Source organism: Arvicola amphibius, chromosome 10, assembly GCF_903992535.2.
Source record: "Arvicola amphibius chromosome 10, mArvAmp1.2, whole genome shotgun sequence".
NCBI lineage: Eukaryota > Metazoa > Chordata > Mammalia > Rodentia > Cricetidae > Arvicola > Arvicola amphibius.
Genome location: NC_052056.1, coordinates 96165539 through 96186733, shown reverse-complemented (window position 1 = coordinate 96186733; position 21195 = coordinate 96165539). Strand labels below are relative to the sequence as shown.

At 45.4% G+C, this 21195-nt stretch overlaps 2 protein-coding genes across 2 annotated transcripts in view; one reads left to right on the top strand and one right to left on the bottom strand.

Moving 5' to 3' along the window:
- Window positions 1-2083: 2083 nt before the first annotated feature.
- On the bottom strand, window positions 2084-7644 carry Gpc2 (glypican 2). The gene is made up of 10 exons (XM_038346871.1): window positions 7479-7644; window positions 6659-6817; window positions 6029-6351; window positions 5250-5330; window positions 4455-4617; window positions 4073-4203; window positions 3766-3916; window positions 3550-3685; window positions 3294-3463; window positions 2084-2343 (listed from the first exon to the last, which is right to left on the bottom strand). The coding sequence occupies exons 1-10, from the start codon at window positions 7642-7644 to the stop codon at window positions 2084-2086; spliced, it is 1740 nt and encodes a 579-aa protein (XP_038202799.1).
- Window positions 7645-9374: 1730 nt separating this feature from the next.
- Window positions 9375-21195, top strand: part of Stag3 (stromal antigen 3) — a 34113-nt gene continuing 22292 nt past the window's right edge. The window contains exons 1-4 of the mRNA XM_042055846.1: window positions 9375-9517; window positions 11557-11653; window positions 13029-13148; window positions 20934-21030. Coding sequence (XP_041911780.1) covers window positions 9375-9517; window positions 11557-11653; window positions 13029-13148; window positions 20934-21030 — 457 coding nt within the window. The remainder of the gene's footprint in view (window positions 9518-11556; window positions 11654-13028; window positions 13149-20933; window positions 21031-21195) is intronic.

Genomic DNA, 21195 nt, shown 5'->3' with positions numbered 1-21195 from the left:
TCACACCCTACAATCAAAGATCAAGGTCCTTCCAGCAAGCGTTGACAGCCTCCTTCCCTGAATTACCAGGGTGACCCCAAGCGAAAAGAATCCACGCTTGCTATCCAGGGACTCGCCTCCTTCTGGCAGTATCCCCAACTCCCTCCCCCACCACAGCCCCCAGAATTCAGCCTGCAAACTCCTGTATCCCCGAGCTAAACTTTATTTCCTCCCATCCACCTCAAGCTCTTCTCATTGCCCTCATCCCGGCTCACAGTCCCCTCTGCAGCTTTGGTGACTGCTTCATCTGTCGTCAGCCCTTTGTTAAGGGTCTTCTGAGAACCTTCAGGTCTCCTTCCATAAATTCAAAGGTCCCTCCACTCGTCCCAGCCTCAGCTTCTCCAGCCACTCACCAGGCCACAAGGAGAGCAGGGGAAAAATCAGGTCGGGCTGTCCCAGCCACCGCCCGGCTCCTCGGATCAACTTTCCCTACAAACTTTTCTCAGCACCCAGACTCCTCCTCCTCCCCTCCCTTTGTCCCGCCAGCCCAAGTAGCTGCTAACTTGCCTTGCTTGCTTGGGCACTGATCCGTTCTCTCTGGGTCTCTCCCCTCCCTGCCCCTTTATGCCGCTTTACCAATCTGCTGGGGAAAAGATACCCTAGCCTGCCTTTGAAATGACACTTCTACCCTCCTTTCAAGAAGGAATCAATTACTTTTTTTTTTACTTTCCACAAAAGATTTATTCAGGTGAGAGAGAGAGACAGAGAGAGAGAGAGAGAGAGAGAGAGAGAGAGAGACAGACAGACAGACAGACAGAGAGACAGACACACACACACAGAGAGAAGATAGCCAAAGTCTGTCAAGAATTGCCACTCTTACCCCGAAGGCAAAGGCAGTGGTGTGTTAACATAAATAGACCTGATGTTCTGCACATTTTACAGCTACTTCCTCATGTGATCCGTTTGATCTTCACAATTCTTTTTTTAATAGGCTAAGATATTTAGACCTCAGGCCTGGGGAGTCTAGAGTTGTTCCTTAGGGCTGCTTGCTCCCAGGGAACAGACTTCGAGAGGCAAGAAGCAGGTAGAAACTGAGCCAGTTACAGATGCCCAGGAGGGAAATTAGAGTATGGAAACAGACTGCAAGAAAAGCACTTGCTCCACATGCATAAGAACCCAAGTTCAAATCCCCTGCACCCATGTAAAGAAGCCGGGCATGGCCACAAGTGCATCTGCCTGTAGCCCCAGTGATATGGGATGGGTGGGGCCTAAGAGGCACACTGGAGCTTGCTGGCTGACAGAATGCCTTCTTGAGGGATTAATGCCCATCTAGAGTGAAACAGCAGGACAGATGTCCTCCTCTGGCCTCTGGGTGTGCATATGCACACACTGCACATACACGCACATGTATAAAAAGCCACACGTATGGTCCAATAAATTATTATTTATTTACCTATAAACACTGACTTTAACGCTGAAATATGAAATGGAAACTTGTGAACGATGTGGATGGCAATGGTCATAGGATGAGCCCCCCTCCCCGATTAAGAAACAGAAGCTTTTAAAGAGTCAACAGAACCCAGGTCCATCATCCCCATCCCATCCTCTGTCCCACTGTCAACACCTAGCTTTTTTTTAATGTGTAAGTTGTGTCCCCAACTCTCAATCCTCCTGCCTCAACCTTCCAAATAATGGGTTTACGGGCATGTGACATCACTCCCAGCTAGGTTTATTTGTCCATCTTCAATACCAGGTATCCCCCATGCCAATAGTCCCCCCTCCCACTTCCAAGTTCCTTCAACCCATTCCCCAACAGCCCACCCCCTGCCTTTTGCATCAGTGAGCCCCACACCTTAAAAGAGCTGAACCACACTCCCTTCCTAAATAAATATCCCTGGTTCCCAAATGAAAAAATAAATATTATGAACACCCATCTACCTGCAGCCCATCAATGAGAAACTCCTGGATCTGGGGCCCCAGCCATTCACCCACAAAGTCCCTTTCTACTTCTCTGTAGCCCCCTTCCACTCTTCCTCATGCTCAGCTGAGGGAGGTGAAGAGGAAAGGCCATTAACCCTTCTGGTGCTAGGGCACCCCTCCCTGGTTATCGAAGTCCAAGCAGGGTCAGGGCTGAGGGAAAGAGGGTGATGATGAGTGGAACGTGGGGACCAACAGAGGATCCCAGGTTCCTGCTCCTGCCCTGGTTATATCTGGCACTGCCACTTCCTCCTTTGACCCCAAGGCCATCCCTGCGAGGAGGGCGAGGTGGCCTTGCAGGCCTGGCTGGGGGAACCACAGGCGCTGCGCCAGCTTTCCAGTCATCTGCGTACTGTTGTCCCCCTCCGGAGCCGCTGGCGTCTTCATCTGTGCAGGTGGAGAGGAACAGAGGTCGATGCAGAAAGGAAGAGGAAGAGAGGTAGGAATGATGCATATGGGAGGGGAATTGAGGCAAGACACAAAGTACATGTTTGTATACATAGGCATGCACGAAAATGTCAAAATGAACCCCATTATTTTGCATAATTAATATACAAAAAAAGATAAAGAGAGGCAAGAGAAGGACACACGTAAGAGTGATGGACAGAAATGCCGGGGGAGGGGACGCACAATCAGAAATCAGAAGCCAGACGTGGAGATGGGACAAGGCAATGAGATGGGAAAGCCAGCGTCAGAAAAAGGACAGAAGTGGGTACATCGGGTGAGCAGACAAGAAGTCAGAGAGAACAAAAGCAGAGAAACGGGCGTGGGAGGAAGGAGCAGGGAGAGTGACCAAGGCAAAGACAAAACCATGAATGTTTGTTTCCCTTTTTGGCTAATCTGGGGGTGGAAGGCAGCCCAGTGGTACCACAGCTAGCTTCCCTGTCCCCCACTACTGCTCTTTACAGTAAGTTCCCTCTGTGTTCTCTGTAGGAATGTTTATCTTCCACTGCGATCAAGGATGGAGACCTTGGGGGGGTTTAAGTGAATAGGAATGACTGAAGGAGTTAAGGGAGGGGTGGGGCGGGGCTAACGGGGCAATAAGTGGGACTCAAAGGGAGAGGGGCGGGAGCGAAGGCGCAGTGGGGGGGTGATGGTGTCAGGGGCCACCAGGAGTTCCAAGAGCAGGTACTTGAGAGGGCCATAAACGGGCAGGGAGGTATTGGGCTGGGCTCCAGAGCAGTGAGCTGGCTCTCAGCCAAAGTAGAAGTTAGAGGGCAGTGGGCGGGACTTGAGAAGCAATGGGCAGGCCCCTAGGGGAGACTCGCTGGACACTGTCCCTAAGCGGGGGTGGGGGGGGGGCAAGGGGCGGTGCCGAGTGGGTTTCTGGGCCTCACCGGCGTCGTGCATGTCAAGGTCCTGACCCAGGGCAGCTGCCTTCATCCGAGCCGTAGCTGCTCTGAGATGTAGCCTACGCCGCCGCGTCGGGACATCGGGGTCAGAGGGATCCAGCTCCGGGTTGCGGAGCTGCTCGTTCAAGGAGCCCACGACCACAGGTGACAGATACCTGAGAACACAACACCGCGAAGGCTCCCGCTGCCTTCCTTCCCTCTATCTGCTGCCAGACTCCCGCCACCACCGCCAGAAACTCACCGGCCTCTCCCGACGCCGGTCCAGCAGGGTGCAGCCTCCTGCGAGAGGTCAGCCGCCATGCGGGAGTCCCCACACACCGTCACGGGCAGTCCGGCCCAGAAGCCCCGCACGCGGCCAACTCTCTCGCGGAGCTCCCCTACCTGCACCACAGAAAACAAAGCTGCAGCGCGTCCAGCGCGGTCGTGCCACACCCACCTGCACCCGCACCTCCTCTACATACCAGGCGATGCAGATTAGTGCCTGCCGCCGTAGTCGGCCGTTCTTCCTCGGCTGCTGCCCTCCACGGGCGGCTAGCCTCTTCTCGGGGCGCTGGTGCTCGGCGGTTACGAGACTGCACTGGATGCGGGGTCCCGCATTCCTGAAATACCTGTGCACAGGAAAAGACCCCAACACAGCCACTCTGAAGCAAACCACACTGTGCCCCACCCCCGAGCCTACAATCTCCCCACATGACCTATTGTCTCTGACACTCACACGGAAAGCCACACCTCACCTCTACCCTTCTACCCTTCCCTCTCTATACCTTGGCTGACACCTTTACACTGTTTTCCTGCAGGTGCATCAAACCTTCTGAGATCTTCACCCCAATGGACTCAGCAGCCAGCTCAAAAGAAAAGGGTCCCTGGAGTTTCTCAGCCAACAGCAGGAGACCATCTTGAGGGAAGGGGGGGGGGGAAGAGAAAGTTTAGGGTATGCACTGAACCAGAGCATTCCCACAAATCTCACTACAGCTTAGGAAAGGGCAATTTGCTTGCGTGGAGACGGTGTGTGTGATTAAATGAAAAGCCCCCTCCTTCTTACCCCCCTCCCCAGTTTGGTTTTAGGCAACCCTCTCCTTACACAAATGGTCCCCAACCTTACTCAGGGCCCTCCTCCACTACTCAGGCTTTCTTGAGCCCTCTCACCCAGGTATCCGCCCCATTCAGGCTCCAGTCCCCTGCTGCTGAGGCAGCCATGGGCCACATTGAGGCAGAAGCCCCGACAGGGCATTAGCGAGGGGACTCCCCGACAAAGTGGGCAGCCGATCAGACGCATCAGGGCCTGCCTGCAGCCTTCCAACATGGGCACCTGGTGGGTAGAGAATGGGTCTGGGCATCCATGAACACCCAGGCTGCCTTAGCAAGCTTGGTGCTGGGCATAGAGAGACCAGAGATCCTGACCCACCTCCCCAGCTATCTGTTGGAAGCTGCATGTGAGCAACTGTGGCTGGTGACCCCATATGGCATCCAGTGACACCACCAGATGCTACAGGGCTGGGCTGTGAAGGGGCGTACCCAGTGTGGCAAGGTTGCTGATTCTATTTCACGAGAAGTGTTTGACTAGGGGTTTACTGGGGAGGAGGTGGTAAGGAGAGATTCACGCCCAAGAGTGAGCCCAAGATGACTGAGGAGAGACGAGGGAAGAAGGAGATGAGGTTAGGATAGGACCAGGGATGCAGCGAGGCCTTCAGCCACAGGAAGGAGGGAGGGGACACCGAGGGGATCACCACAATCTAGAACCGCTATGGAAATGAACAAGCCCTCCAAGACCAGTAGAAGGTGTCACCAGAGGGGAGGGTCACAGACCCTGGTCTGCCTTTCTGAGGTTCCCTGGAACACCAGAGCCCGGGAGCAGACAAGGGACAGCCCCAGGCCTCTCCCGCCAGCTGGTGCCTATCTTCTTCACTCTCTGAGCTTTGTCCATTTCAGGTTCCCGCTAACCTTAAGGGCTTCGCTGACCACATTTCTTCCGGTCTCCAGACCTTGGACCAAGGCCCGGGCCGCAACCAGTGCCCGGGTTATCTGGGGAAAAGGTGAGAAAAAAAAAAGCCACAAAAATTATTATGAGTTAGGCAAGACTGGAGCTGAGAGACAACAGGAGGTTGGGTCTGTGGGGTTAACTTGGGGTGGGTACACTGTTGGGTGACGTAAAAGAGGGAGGTTCAATAGCTCCAAAGGAATTATCGTCTAGAAGAATTGGGTGTTTGGGAAGAGCTGGTAGGGCTGTATGGAGCGAGGTTTAGAGCGAGACTGTGGATCACAACACTGAACTTAGAAGGAGGTGTGGAGTCCAGCACCACTCCTCACTGGCTATGAGACGACCTCGGGAGCCCCATTTTTCTCCTTCGTAAAGTAAGGATGCTCTTATTTACCTCAACAATCATGGTGACAATCCAACGTGATACCATGGACTGCCCAGCTTATGTTTAATTAAACCACAGGAAGTCACTGTGTAAGACGTAGAGACGACTAGCTGGGGACGGAGGGCCAAGCGAGTATATAAAGTAGGGCAAAGAATGAGGGTGGGCATGTGGTTAAAGGAGACCAAGGGACACTGGTCAGGCATAAGGTGACCACCAAGCCAGAGAAAGGCTGAGATGCAGGGCATAAGGTCAGAGGTGACATGGGCACAAATCGGGAGACTGTCTTGGAGAGGATGGCTCATAAATTAGGACACTAGGTCAGAAGCTGCTGAAGCTCAGGTCATGGGACCCCCTCACCTGTAGGCGGAGGCGGCGGGGTGAGTCCCCGAAGGGCTGCAGAGAGCCATCAGCAGTAGAGGTGAGCCGAGTAAGGCAGAGCAGGAAGTCAGGAGGAAAGCTGTATTGTGGGTGCAGCAAAGGGAAGGCTCTCTCCAGAAGCTGTGCCCAGAAATCTGCCAAGGTGTCATCTAAGCCCTCACCAGACTTCTCGTAGTAGTCCCGCAGGCCAGAGAAAAGACTGCTGAAGATGGTGGCGTGCTGGGAATACAGGCGACCATAGGAATGCGAGAAGAGCTGGGCCAAAGAATGCTGGGATATGGACAGCATCTCCCGAAAAAACTCTGACAAAGGTGGAGGGATGAGAAGAGGGAACAGGGAGGGGGAGAGCAGAGACAGGGCAGAGACCGGAGGGAGTGAGGGAAAGAGGAGGCAAAAGAGTTAGAAAACTGAGCAAGTCAGAGATCTGGCAGACTAGGAATGAGCAGGGCAGGGGCCTGGAGAGAATGCAGAGTGGGAATTGTAGGCAAGCAGGACTGGGCAGTTGCGGGGAGCTCTGGGGTGACTGCAGGAGGGGGGGACAGGGGCTGGGCGGGAATCCTCAACATAGAGTTGTGGAACCCATTTGAAGACCCCCCCAAAGGTCCTCACCATTAAACTTTCTATGCCGGGCAGCGAGTGTGTGAGTCAGGAAGGAGCCACTGTCCTCCACCAGGCCACGGAAGGTGACCTCAGCATCCCTGATCAACTTCTGCTCGGTCTCACTGGAACAGCAGGTGTACTCCTGAGGACAGATCTGAAGGTGCTCACCTGGGCAGAGGAAACGGGGAGGAACAGTGGACAGCGAGACGGGATATTAGGATTTTCCCTCCATTTCCCACCTGTCTCAGGGGGCTGGTCATTCTCTTCCACATGCCTGGCCACCTTTTTCTTTGTCTGCCCCTTCAGCCCTACCTGAACTCTCCTTTATTGTCCCTGGCCCACCCCAGTTCACCCCTATTTGTCACGGGATCATCTATTTGACAGCTGCCTCGAGGGCCAAATTAGTGACCAGGGTGTCTTCAGGTGACTCTTCCCAACACGGCAGACGCCACGCCTCCAAGGATTAATGAGACATCCATGGGATGAAGAATGGGGTTTGTAGGGGTGGGGCTACTCGGTGAGCAAAAGTATTATTATAAAAGAAGCTCACAGAAATTGCAAGGGAATTCCTGGCTGCTAAGAAAACCACTAACGGGTGTGCTAATTACAGAGAGGGAATTCCTTGGGTGGGGATTGAGCGAGCGCTATTATGTGAGCAGCGGGGTTCTTGTGATCCTGGTAAGGAAGTTACAGGAGGAGAAGAAAGATGCCTACGAGATGAGACAATTATCACAATGGTCACTGAAAGGAAAGAGTCATTGTGAGACGGGGAGGACCCGTCCCCGCCCCCTCCCACCCCTGACTTTTTAGTCTTCCTCTTTCTTCTCACCTGAGATGAGGGAGGGAGGGATGAGATTTAAGCTATATCCCCGGGCTCCCAGCACCTGCCGAGTCTCTGCACAACTCCGGACGACCTTTGCCTCACTCCCAGGTCCCGGACCAGGACCGGGACAGAGAGGGAGCAGCAAAAACAGCAGAGGACGCAGCGCGGACATAGCTGCTGTCCTCCCTGGGACGGGACAAAGTGGGTCCTAAGGAGGAAAGGAGAGTCCACAGAACTCTCTAAAATTCTTTTCTCGGCCGCGGGACGTCTCGAAGAACAGAGAAAGAGCGTGCCCCCCAAAACTGAGCAACCCCAGCACGGTAGCTGGACCAGGCGGCATCTGCGGAGACAATGGGAGCCAGGGAGCGGGACAGGGGGCGGGGCCCGAAGCGGGGGCCCGCCAATGATAAGAAGAAACCGGCCTCGGGGGCGGGGTCAGGGGAGAATTGAAGCCAATGTGGAAGGGGAGCTCGGCAGGGGGCGGAACGCGGTCGCCAGCGGAGGTTGAAGAGGTGGAGGGGGCGGGGGATGTGGGATGGGACCTTGAGGAGGGGCGTGGCTTTCTCGCACGAAAGGCGGGGCTTGCGTGAAACCGAGCCTATTGCAATTGAGAAGCCGGGCTGAAGGCTGTAGCAGAACGCTCAGCCAATGGAGGGGGGCAGAGGCGCAAAGGAGGCGTGGCCAGGGTGGAGCGACCCGCTGGCGCTCGAGCCCACGTGACAGGAATGCATGCCTCACGCCTGGTGGCTGCTCGAAGCCGAGCGCGCCGTGTGACCGGAACGTGTGCAGCACGAGCTTGCGCTCCCCCGAATCTCGCGACACTTCTCAGCCGCGCGAAGAACAGTTAATCTCGCGCCTGCGCACAGCGGATCTCGTGCCTTCCCGCGTTTTTCGAGACTTACCAGCCCGCCATCTGAGGAAGAAAAGCCACGGCGGTGGGCGTCTCTGTCAGAGGCGGGATGTCCACTGAAGCCTGAAAGGACCCCGGAGGTGGTGGCCTTTCTTCACGCGTGTGCATCCATCGCCAACAGTGAGGTTGCCCCTTTGAACCCCGCAATTAGACCGCGTTCCGACCCTCCTGCCTCTCTGCCCCTCGGTCCTCGGTCCTCGGCACCTCTGTGGGGTCCACCATGGAAGCCCCGGAGAGACGAGTCGTCTCCCAAAGGGAAGCCCCCTTAAGCTCGGACAAGCTTCCTAGGGTCGGCCTTAGACGGCGCTTTCTGGAAACAGAACGCGCACTTTCCTTTACCCTTCGGAATGTTTCCGGCCTAATTCAAAGGACGCCTCTATCTATCTCCCAGTCATCCAGAGCTCCAGGAGGCGATTTCCAGAAATGGAAATCTGAGGTGCACTGCTGAGGTCTGCTTTTGTCAGCTAAGCCTCATTCTCTTACTCCAGCCAGTTTATGGCCGCCCCCTCTCCCTCCTGTGAAAGGATTTCACGCCTAAAGCTGTTCCGGTGTGTAAACTTATGTATTAGCCTGTTTGTTTGTTTATTTGCCTGTACTGAAGATTGGACCCCAAGTCTTAAACGTGTTAGCCTGGCCTTTTACCACTCAACTATAATCCCCAGGACTCACTCTCTCTTTTTAACTGTTTATTTTGAGATAAAGGCTTACTAAATTGCCCAGGCTAGTCTGGAATTGATTCCATAACCCAGGCTGGCTTTGAATTTGATGACCTTCCTGCCTCAGCCTCCCAATTAGCCTGCAGCATCACCGTCACCCCATTCAGGTTTCTGTGTGCCAACCCTTGATGCAGTCGTGACTTGAGTACCTCTCTGTATTGTTTTTTGGGACCCTGGCCCCGCACCATGTCCTACGCGAGAAAGTGGGCAGGGCAGGGCAGGACTGGAGTAGGGGTAGTAGAAACACTCTTTCTTTTTCCCTGCAGCTGGATTAACATGCCCAGTCTGTGGTCACCCTCCTCAGACAGTACGTCTTCCCCAAGTCAGAAGTCTGTGGGAAGTGCACAGAAGGGCCTGTCTCCTTGTTCCCCCACCAGTCTGTCCTGTGATGATGGGAGCTCACAGGATACTGCACAGCGGTGAGCAGCTGGGAGAGAGAGGTTTCTGCATTTTGGGGCCCCTTCTATATCCTCAGCAGCTTTCCTTTCTTTGTTCTCCTCTCTTGGTGATAGTATGTGTGGGACTGTAAAAAATATGAGAAACGCTGTATGAAGCTGGATGTGGTGAAACACACTTGTGATCCCAGAGCGTGGGCTGTGGAGGCGGAGGATCAAGAGGTTAAGGGCAACTATGTAGTGAGTTTAATCTAGCCTGGACTGCATGAGACCCTGTGTTCAAACAATAAATAAAAATAAACCAAACAAACAAAAATGTGTGGCGGGGAATAAAAATAAACCAACCAAACAAAAAATGAGCATCAGGAAAGGGAGAAGAGAGGAAGGGAAGAAAGGCCATACTGGTTCACACTGGAGACTCCTAGCGCTGCTGTTTCTTGGCTGTCTTACATCTTACAAACATCAAGAACAGCACATCTTGGGGGCTGGAGGGATGGCTCAGAGGTTAAGAGCATTGCCTGCTCTTCCAAAGGTCCAGAGTTTAATTCCCAGCAACCACATGGTGGCTCACAACCATCTGTAATGGGGTCTGGTGCCCTCTTCTGGCCTACAGGCATACACACAGAATATTGTATACATAATAAATAATTTTTTTTTTAAATATTTATTTATTTATTTATTTATTATGTATACAGTATTCTGTCTGTGTGTATGCCTGCCGGCCAGAAGAGGGCACCAGACCCCACTACAGATGGTTGTGAGCCACCATGTGGTTGCTGGGAATTGAACTCAGGACCTTTGGAAGAGCAGGTAATGCTCTTAACCTCTGAGCCATCTCTCCAGTCCCAAATAATTATTTTTTTAAAAAAAAAGAATAGCACATCTTAAATGTAAGTTGAAAGGGCCAGCCCAGGGGCTACATAGCAAGACCCTGAAAAAGAATAGAGTACATGTCTAGTTTTGAATTAATCTTGTTAGCCAAACCTGTCTTGGACATGTGGTAGTGCTTAGCGTATAGCTGTTGCTAGTAGAATCAGGGACTGAGAACTTATAAAGAGTGCTTTATTTTATTTTTTTTAAAGATTTATTTATTTATTATGTATACAACATTCTGCCTCGATGTATGCCCACACACCAGAGGAGGGCACCAGATCTCAGTATAGATGGTTGTGAGCCACCATGTGGTTGCTGGGAATTGAACTCGGGACCTCCGGAAGAGCAGCCAGTGCTCTTAACCTCTGAGCCATCTCTCCAGCCCAAGAGTGCTTTATTTGGTGCTTGAAAATGTGTGTTTTTTTAGTTGGTGTCCTGTAGTTCTGTGATCTATGATTCTTACAGCTTTATGAGTTTATTCTGTGAAGATTATAATAGCATATTGTATTTTGTAATCTTTTTAGAGAAAAAAAATCCATCTCATACACCATTATCTTTATCCCATTTGTATTAATTGGCCTTCTCTGATTCATTTCTGTTTCTACCAGTGCTATTATCGAGGACTAGATTATATCAGCGCTATGAACTTGAATCACTAAGGTTATGTTTCAAGGATAAACTATAACTCCAAGTACACTCTCATCTATTTATGTATGAGTGATAAGTTATTCCTCAGCCATGTAGATTTTTCTGCACACAGAGTAGTACTCTGAACATGCTCTGAATACCAGCTGTCTCACTCACCTGTTTCAGTTCCTCATTCTAAAAAAAAAGTACATTTATTTAGGTGTATATGTGCATGCCACAAACATATACATAGAGGTCAGAGGGCAACTTTCAGGAGTCAGTTTTCTCTTTCCACCGAGGGGTCCCGGGAGTTGAACTCCAAGGTCAACAGACTTTGGTGGTAAGTGCTCTTACTTGCTGAGCCCTCTCAACGGCTTTCAATCGCACATTTTTCATCTCTGCTGCTTTGAAATGTTTTTTTTCTTGCTCCATATCTCTTAAAATTTGAATGTTTTTCTCATGTAGATGTGGCACAGTTAGAGATTAATAGGAATTACAGTTAATTCTTTATGTGGAAGGAATGGGATGATACAAGGAAAATCATACTCCATTCATAGGAACAGTCCCTCTGTGTCAACTAGTGAAGACAGTGACTTTGAAGACCACTCAAGACGCAGTGTGAGGAAGAGAGCAGCGAAACGACCACTCAGAGCTGCCCCAGTGAGTCCACTTTATTTTTTTCTTTTATTGATTTTTTTTAGCTCTACATTTTTCTCTGCTCCCCTCCCTGCCTCTCCCCTTCCCTTCAACTGTCTCCTGAGATCACCCTACTCCCAATTTACTCAGGAGATCTTGCCTTTCTACTTCTCATGTACATTAGATCTATGTATGTCTCCCTTAGGGTCCTCGTTGTTGTGTAGGTTCTCTGGGGTTGTGATTTGTGTGATTTCTTTTATGTTTAAAAACCACTTTTGAGTGAGTACATGTGATAATTGTCTTTCTGGGTCTGGGTTACCTCACTCAAAATGATGTTTTCTAGCTCCATCCATTTGCCTGGAAAATTCAAAATGTTATTTTTTCTGCTGTGTAGTACTCCATTGTGTAAATGTACCACATCTTTATTATCCATTCTTCTGTCGAGGGGCATTTAGGTTGTTTCCAGGTTCTGTCTATGACAAACAAAGCTGCTATGAACATAGTTGAGCACATGTCCTTGTGGCACAATTGAGCATTCTTTGGATATATACCCAAAAGTGGTATTACTGGGTCTTGAGGAAGGTTGTTTCCTAATTTTCTGAGAAATAGTCACACTGACATCCAAAGGAGTTGTACCAGCTTGCACTCCTACCAGCAATGCAGAAGTGTTCCCTTTACCCCACAACCTCTCCAGCATAAGTTGTCATCAGTGTTTTTGATCTTGGCCATTCTTACCCGTGTAAGATGGAATCTCAGAGTTGTTTTGATTTGCATTTCTCTGATGACTAAGGATGTTGAACATTTTAGACATTTTAGACTACTCTTTTGAGAGTTCTCTGTTTAGGTCTGTCCTTCGTTGTTTTTTTTTATTGGATTATTTGTTCTTTTGATGACCAATTTCTGGAGTTGTTTGTATATTTTGGAGATCAGACCTCTGATGTGGGGTTAGTGAATATCTTTCCCCATTCTGTAGGCTGTCGTTTTGTCTTTTTGACTCTATCCTTTGTGTTACAGAAGCTTTCAGTTTTAGGAGGTCCCATTTATTAATTGTTTCTCTCAGTGTATGTGCTGCTGGGTTATATTTAGGAAGTATGAGTCTACTTTATTTAACTTAGAATCTAGTCAGAGAATCAGCAAAGAAAAATCTGGAAGGGACTCAGGTGATGGGATGGAAGAAAAGAGAACATTAGGATGGAGAGGTGCCCGAATTCTTTAAATAGAGAAAAGGTTAGTAATAACAAATTTCACAACAATAAAATAATTACTAAAGACCTGAAACAATAAGGGAAGCATAGCTGTGGAATTGGCAGCTTAAGGCTACTTAAGGTCATAATGATGAAATTAAATGTTAGCGTCATTCTTACAGCTTTTGTATGCCTAATATTTCTATACTTACTAGGTGGCAAAACATCAGAAGAAGCGGTCCCGAATAATACCTAGTGGGAATGACAAGAATGAATCAGTGTCTCCAACCAATGATCTCTTTGATGCTGTGAAAGCTGCCAAAAGTGACATGCAGGTAAAGAAGTAACTCACCTCTGCTCCTCTTCCTCTTAATAAATAAGAAATTTAATTATAATTTTAAAAATGGTGTTGTCTAGAAAAGTTTTGCAAGTATTTTTATAATTATAAAAGTTCAACTGTTGAAACTTGTTTACTGAAATGTGTTGACTTGCATTAATGATTTACAGTTTGCATTTATATTAAGAATTCACATAAAATGAAAATGGAAACCTACTACCAATACCTGATTTCTGTCCCTTTTTTTTCTGCTAGCAATCATATACTTTTTGATCACATAGGACAAAAAATGTAGCATAGAACTATTGAAGACAGGAAATCGCTTTTTGGGAATGAAATGTTTCCTTTCATAGTGGTTTTGTAGGTGTTTTTCATGTACAAGTCATGCTGCTGGATATTTTTAGGTATAATTGTTACACATTTGGCATAGATAGCACACAAGTTGGTATCTTTAAAAATGACAACCATATAGGTCTTGATTGCCTCTTTCAAAGTACCGATAGCTATACTCTGTTTTGAAATCCTGAGCAACTTTTTACATCAGACACTTGAAGGGGAGTTTTTGCGAATCCGAAATTCAGTGGACTTGTGATAGGGTCAGCTTTCATAGGGAGCCTATAATAATGAGCTTTCTTCACCCTGCCAGTAGAGGTCAGACTCTGGCTAACAGTGTCTAAAACTGGTTAAGGGTGCTTTAACACTTGTGGAGTTTCAGCTGGTCTGCTTTCTACAGGCCATACTAATGAGACCTGCTTAACCTCCTTCAGATTTATTTAGCTCATTGAGCAAGAGGCTATGCTGGCTTTAAAGAGTGACAACTGCAAACTTCATCTCTGTGTTGTGTGTTTGAGACAGGATTTTTTCATGTATTTCTGGCTGGCCTGGAACTCAGTATGCAGGTCAGGCTGGTTTCAATTCACAGAGATCGGCCTGTCTCCGACTCATAACTGCTGGGATTAAAGGAGTGTGCCACAGTACCAGACTCACCTGTTCCCTAATAGTATCAGATTCTTTGTAGAATGAGACAATAAGGAGCAGAATCTACACATTTAATTGGTTGTTGGCATTTTATTGAGCATACCTAAACCAAAAAAGATAAGACAGTGGTAAGAGAGCCCCCAGAGGAGAATTTTTTTCGAGACAGGGTTTCTCTGTAGCTTTGGAGCCTGTCCTGGCACTTGCTCTTGTAGACCAGGTTGGCCTCAGACTCACAGAGATCCACCTGCCTCTGCCTCCCAAGTGCTGGGATTAAAGGCGTGCGCCACCACTACCCAGCTGCATGTTCCTTTTCTAAGTATCACAGGACAGAAGCAATTCTGCCTTTCTAGAAGACAAAGAGAGTCACTGGGTGATCTAGAAAGAAGCCTAGATATGTCTTCTTAGATAGTTATATTAAATATTTTTCTGTCCTCACGTTTATTCTTCTTTTATTTGTTTGTTTTTGTTTTTTGATACAGGGTTTCTCTGTGTAGCCTTGGCTATTCTGGAATTTGCTCTGTAGACCAGGCTGGCCTTGAACTCACAGAGATCTGCCTGCCACTGCCCCTAGAGTGCTGGGATTAAAGACAGGCATCACCACCCCATGTTTAATTTTTAATTGGTTAATTAATTAATTTTTAAAAGAAAACTTTCATTTTTTCATTTTATATACCAATCCCAATTCCCACTCCCTCCCCTTCTCCCATTCCCTCCACCTAGCCCCTACTCCACCCTCATCCACTCCTCAGAGAGGGTAAGGCACATTGCTTTGGGTAAGGTCCAAGGCCCTCTTTACTATATCTGGGCTGAGCAAGGTATCCATCCAAAGAGAAGGAGTTTCCAACCCCATGTTTATTTTTTTTTTATTACATATCATTTAAAGTGAATAAAGCTTAGCAAGTCTGGTGCCACATGCTTTTAATCTCAGCACTTGGGAGGCAGAGGCAGATATATCTCTGAGTTTGAGGCCAACCTGGGCTACACAGTAAGTTCCAGACCAATTAGGAATATATAGTGAGACCCTATCTTCAAAAAGAAAAGCATGTACAGGAGTTGGAGAGATAGCTCAGAGGTTAAGAGCATTGACTGCTCTTACAGAGGTCCTGAGTTCAATTCCCAGCAACCATATTGTAACTCAAACCATCTATGAGATTTGGTGCCCTTGTCTGGCCTTCAGGCAGAACATTGTGTACATAATAAATAAATCCCCTTTAAAAAGTGTATAAAGCCTATATATATAGATTAAAAGTTAAAATACTAGATGGGTATATAGCTCAGATATACAGTACTTGTCTAGAATGTATAAGGCACTCCTAAGGCACTCCTACATTCCACCCCCAGTATTAGAAAGAAAAATCACCCAAATTGCTAATCTTCAATTCAAGAAACAGGATGTTAGTAGAGCTGAAGAGGCTTATCTATCTCCTCTCCACCCTACTCAGTCCTTTAGTTCCCATATCAGCCAGAGATAATGCTAAATTGAGCTTTGTTATAGTATTATCTATATCAACAAGAATACTCTTGTTGTTGTAGTATTATTATTAATTTATGTACTTTTCATCAATTTAAATGAATCATTCCTGGGTTGTCTGTGATTTAATTAGTTTGGTTAACACTGGTATCTATTCATATTAATTCATAATATAGATTTTTTAAAAATGATTTTTGGTGCATTCTGAGTTTTCTGGCATGGAGTTTTACTGGTTGTATTTCTGTTATTTGATCTCAGTTTATAGAAGTATATCCAAAGAATGTGGTCTTTCAAATTTCTGCAGACTTAGCTTTCTGACCTAATATGTAGTAAGATTTTTTTAAAAACTGCTGTCCAGGCAACCTGCAGAGAGTTCATATTCTCCAGTTCGTGTGCTCTTGAATGAGACTGAGAGTGTTAAGTATGATATTTTGATGTTTCTGCTGCTCTTTTTATGCTTTGTTCTGTGTCATAGTACAGAGAAAGGCATATTAAAAGTCTGAAGGTCTGGGTGTGGTGGCGCACACCTTTATCCCAACACTTGGGAGGCAGAGGCAGGTGAATCTCTGAGTTAGAGGCCAGCATGATCTACATAATTAGTTCCAGGACAGCCTGAGCTATACAAAGAGACTCTGTCATGAAAAAAAAAAAAAAAAACCAACCCAAAAACTGAAAAAAAAATCTATGAAGGTGACTTTTTCAGCGATTCTTTTTATACTTATTTTTATTTATATTTATTTATTTCATGTTTATATTATATCCATATTTGCCTAAAATTATGAAATATAATATTGTATAGAGATTTAGAATTTAAAATTTTATCTACTTTGTAAATCGAACTTTTTTTCTTTCTTTCTTTCTTTCTTTCTTTTTCTTTCCTTCCTTCTTCCCTCCCTCCCTCCCTCCCTCCCTCCCTCCCTCCCTCCCTCCCTTCTTTCCTCCCTCCCTTCTTTCTTTCCTCCCTCCCTCCCTCCCTCCCTCCCTCCCTCCCTCCCTCCTTCTTTCCTTCCTTCCTTCTTTCTTTCTTTCTTTTGGTTTTTCGAGACAGAGTTTCTCTGTAGCTTTGGAGCCTGTCCTGGAACTAGCTCTTGTAGACCAGGCTGGCCTTGAACTCACAAAGATCTGCCTGCGCCTCTGCCTCCCGAGTGCTGGGATTAAAGGCGTGCACCACCACCGCCCAGCTAAATTAAACATTTTATAATTAAATTTTGACACTTCTAAATTGTTTTGTTTGATATTAATAGTGTTAATATTGTTTTTGGTTAATATTGACTTGGTATCTTTTCCCCCCAAACTTCCAGTTTTATTGTATATCTTTAAGATCTTTTCTTTTCATGTCTGGACTGTGTTTCTTATTTTGTCAATCTGTACTCCAGAGAAATTTGACCAATTTGTATTTATTATCATTATTGATATACATCTACCATTTTGTTTGCTCCAGATTTATATTGTCTTTTCTGTTTTCCCTCCTTTTACATGCTTCATTTTCGATGTCTTCTAAAGGAATTTAGTATATTTAAGTACAACTGTCTCCTCATATATATATATGTATATGTGTGTATGTATATATACATACACACATATACATATATATAGTCATATTGTTTCAGTCTGTTTCCCTTTATCAACAAATCAGATTTTATTTTATGTAGTTTGTTTATATATGCTTATATTTTTTTTTCAAATTTTTATTTGCCATTTGTTCTTGAATCTAAAATATTCTATATAGAATCATTCTATTTTATCTCCAGATTACTTTTTAGGAGGATTTTATTAATGAAGCTTTTTATATTCTGCTTGTATAAAAATGTACTTTTTAAAGACCTTTTACTAGATTCAGAATCTTATGTTATTTTTTTGAGACAGAGACACTGGAATTATGTGTACTAGACTGGCTTGGAGCTTGCAGAACTTTACCTGCCTCTGCCTCACAAGTGCTGGGGTTAAAGGTGTGTGCTACTTTGCCCCAAACACACCTTTTACGTGTGTCTCACTCTAGCCCAGGCTGGCTTGTAATTGACTCTGTTGCCCATACTGGTCTCAGATACAGAGAAATTCTCCTGCCTTAGCCTCCTGAGTGCTGAGGTTACAGGCATGTGCTACTACCCTGGCTAGACTACGTATAACATACTGAGATGATATAGTTTTTCTTAGCACTTTAAAAATAGTCTCATTGCTTTCTGTCTTTATTGTTGCTACTGAAAATCAGCTATCATTAATTTAACACTAATCAATACAGTATTTAGGGCTGGTGGGATGGCTTAGTGGGTAAAGCACTTGCCACTTAAGCCTGATATCTGAGTTTAGTTCCCAGAGCCATGTGGATGTGGAAGAAGAGAACCAGCTTCCCAAAGGCTGTCATCTGACTTTCACGTTTGTGATGTGCTCAAACCTATACACAAATCATATATACAAAATGGTAAATAAAAAATTAAAATACAGTGTTTTATAACAGTGCAGTAATATCAGTTTTCTGGTACAGTATTCACTAGCCATCTGTGATTGTTGAGCTTTTGAAGTATAGCTTATACAACTAAGGAATTTGATTTTTAAGGTTTTTTAATTTAATAGTCCTTTATGTTTCACGGCATTGTATTTGCATAGTTCTTATTTGTAAATGTTTTTGTTTGTAAAATATTGAATGTATAGTCTTTGTAAATGATGCTTTTTTTTTTTACTGTTTTTGAAGATTTTCTTGGTTTTGTGTTCTAATGTCTTATGGGCTGTTTAAAGGTTAAGTCTCTTTTTGTTATGCTAGAGATCCACTAGCTTCTTGAATTTTAGAACTGATGTCATTCAACAAGTATGGAAAATTCTTTTTACATACTGCCCTTTATTCACTTTATTATATTCTAGAATTCAGTTAGATCTTAGAACTTTTCAGTCTCTTTTCTGATCCTTTTAATACTTCTTTGATAATCTGTCAGCCTCTCTAAGTTGCATTTTGGATACTTTCACTGATTCAGCTCACCATCTGTTCTTCTATGTAGCCTATACAGTGTTATTTTTTTTAAAGAAAACAATCTTTTTTTTTCATTTTATATACCAATCCCCCCACTCCCCTCCTCCCATCCCCTTCACCAGCATACCCCCCCCCCCATCTACTCCTCAGAGTGGGTAAGGCACATTGCTTTGGGGAAGGTCTAAGGCCCTCCCTACTTTAGCTAGGCTGAGCAAAGTATCCATCCAAAGAGAATAGGTTCCAAAAAAGCCAGTACAAGCAGTAGAGATACATTCTGGTGCCACTGCCAGTGGCCCTGCAGTCTGCCCCAGCTATACAACTGTCACCCACATTCAGAGGGACTAGTTTGTACCTATGCTGTTTCCTTCCCTGTATGGCTGGAGTTGGTGAGCTCCCATTAGCTCAGGTAAGCTGTTTCAGTGGGTGTACCTATCATGGTCTAGACTTCTGTTATTTGCAGATGATAGTATACATAAGTGACCCCAAAACTCTACTAGGGAACTCCAACAGCAGAATAAATACCATCAGTATAGTAGCCCTCCTATATACAAATGATAAAGAAGCTGAGAAAGAAATCAGAGAAACATCACTGTTTACAATAGCCAAAAATAGCATAAAATACCTTGGGGTAACACTAACCAAAGAAGTGAAAGACCTGTTTGACAAGAACTTTAAGTCTTTGAAGAAATTGAAGAAGATACCAGAAAATGGAAAGATCTCCCATGTTCTTGTTTAGGTAGGATCAACATAATAAAAATGGCAATCCTACCAAAAGCAATCTATAGATTCAATGCAATCCCCATCAAAATCCCAACACAATTCTTCACAGACCTTGAAAGAACAATACACAACTTCATATGGAAAAACAAAAAACCCAGGATAGACAAAACAATCCTGTACAATAAAGTAATTTCTGGAAGAAGTTTGTGTTTTTGTTATTTTATGTTTATGAGTGCCTATGTACTGTGTTTGCACCATGAATGTGTAATGCCCTGAAAAATCCAGAAGAAGGCACGAGATCCACTGGAACTGGAGTTACAGGTGGTTGTGAGCCGCTGTGTGGTACTAGGAACCAAACCCGGGCCCTCTGTAAGAGCAACAAGTGTTCTTACTGCTGAACTACTTTTCTAGCCATGTGCAGTAAACTTATACATTTTATTATATATCTCACCTCTGCAGAGTTAACTTATTTTTAAATTTGATTGTATTTTTCTACATTTATATGTATATTTCTTGAATCATATGAAACAACCATTTAATAATTGGTGACACCTTCAGTCCCATAACTGAATGCTTGTAATTCTGCTGTCTGGTTTTTTAAAAAAAACTATTTATTTATTATGTATACAATATTCTCGGTATTCTGTCTACATGTATGCATGCAGGCCAGAAGAGGGCACCAGATCTCATACAGATGGTTGTGAGCCACCATGTGGTTGCTAGGAACTGAACTCAGGACCTTCGGAAGGGCAGGCAGTGCTCTTAATCACTGAGCCATTTCTCCAGACCCTCCTGTCTGTTTTTTATAACTATTTCTTTCAGTGCTTTCTTTCCTCCTATGTTTTACTAGGTTTTTACTATGATTCACTCATTTTCTTCAAATCCCTGTGTTGGAACCCTTGGGTCAGGATCAAAGATGTGCTTATAAGAGAGGAACCTGAATTTGTTTCTAACATGGGAACACTTCTGAATACTTTTGCTGTTGTTGTGTTGAGATAGTATTGTGTAGCTCAGACTTGACTTCAAACTCACCACGAAGCTGGGGATGACTTTGAACTTCTGACCTGCCTGCCTCCACCTCCCAAATACTGCAATTAGAGATGTTCACCACCATACCCAGCTGAGAATCACTTTTAATTTAGTTCTCTACCTGAGATTATTCTGGTCATATAGGTAGTAAGAATCTGGGCTGTAAATTCAGTCCTAAGGGCTATGTATGGTTATAATGTTTTATAGAGATTTAGTTTTTCTCTCCAACTCTGCTGTAGAATACATTCTCTTGCTGTTTCCAACGGTCCTGTAAATTCATTTCCCATTCTTAATTTTCATAAGAATACAGCTCTGTAGGACTCAACCTTTTATGGAAGCCTTTTCTTGGACCACTCTTGGAATGATTCTTTGGCTCTATTTCCTATTGTGTGCATTCTAAATATTTATCTTGTTTAGTGAAACCCTTCCATCAAAAGTCAGCTTCCTACTTCCAGAATTGCTGCTTTCTCATTTTTAACCTATATGGGGTTCTACCTTCCATTCTAGTTCAGCCATACATTTGAAAGATGTTTGTAATTTTACTAAGATATTTGCATATTTCAGTTGGAAAGATCAAATAGGACAATCTGTTGGAATTGAAATCATCCACACTTTTCTCCTAGTCTTTGGTGGATGAATGGCTAGAAAACTACAAGCAAGATGAAAATGCAGGATTCTTGGAGCTCGTTAATTTTTTCATCCGATCCTGTGGATGTAAAAGTGAGGAAACTCCCTTGTCTCTTCCTGATCCCTACCCTTTATGTTTAAATTTTTTCTTCTGTTTATGAGTACAGTTGAAATTATCTAAGTAAAGAAGATAAGACGAGAGCTGTATTATTTAACTATAGTTTTGGTGTGTAAGTATTAGAAGTAATTTAATAGGGA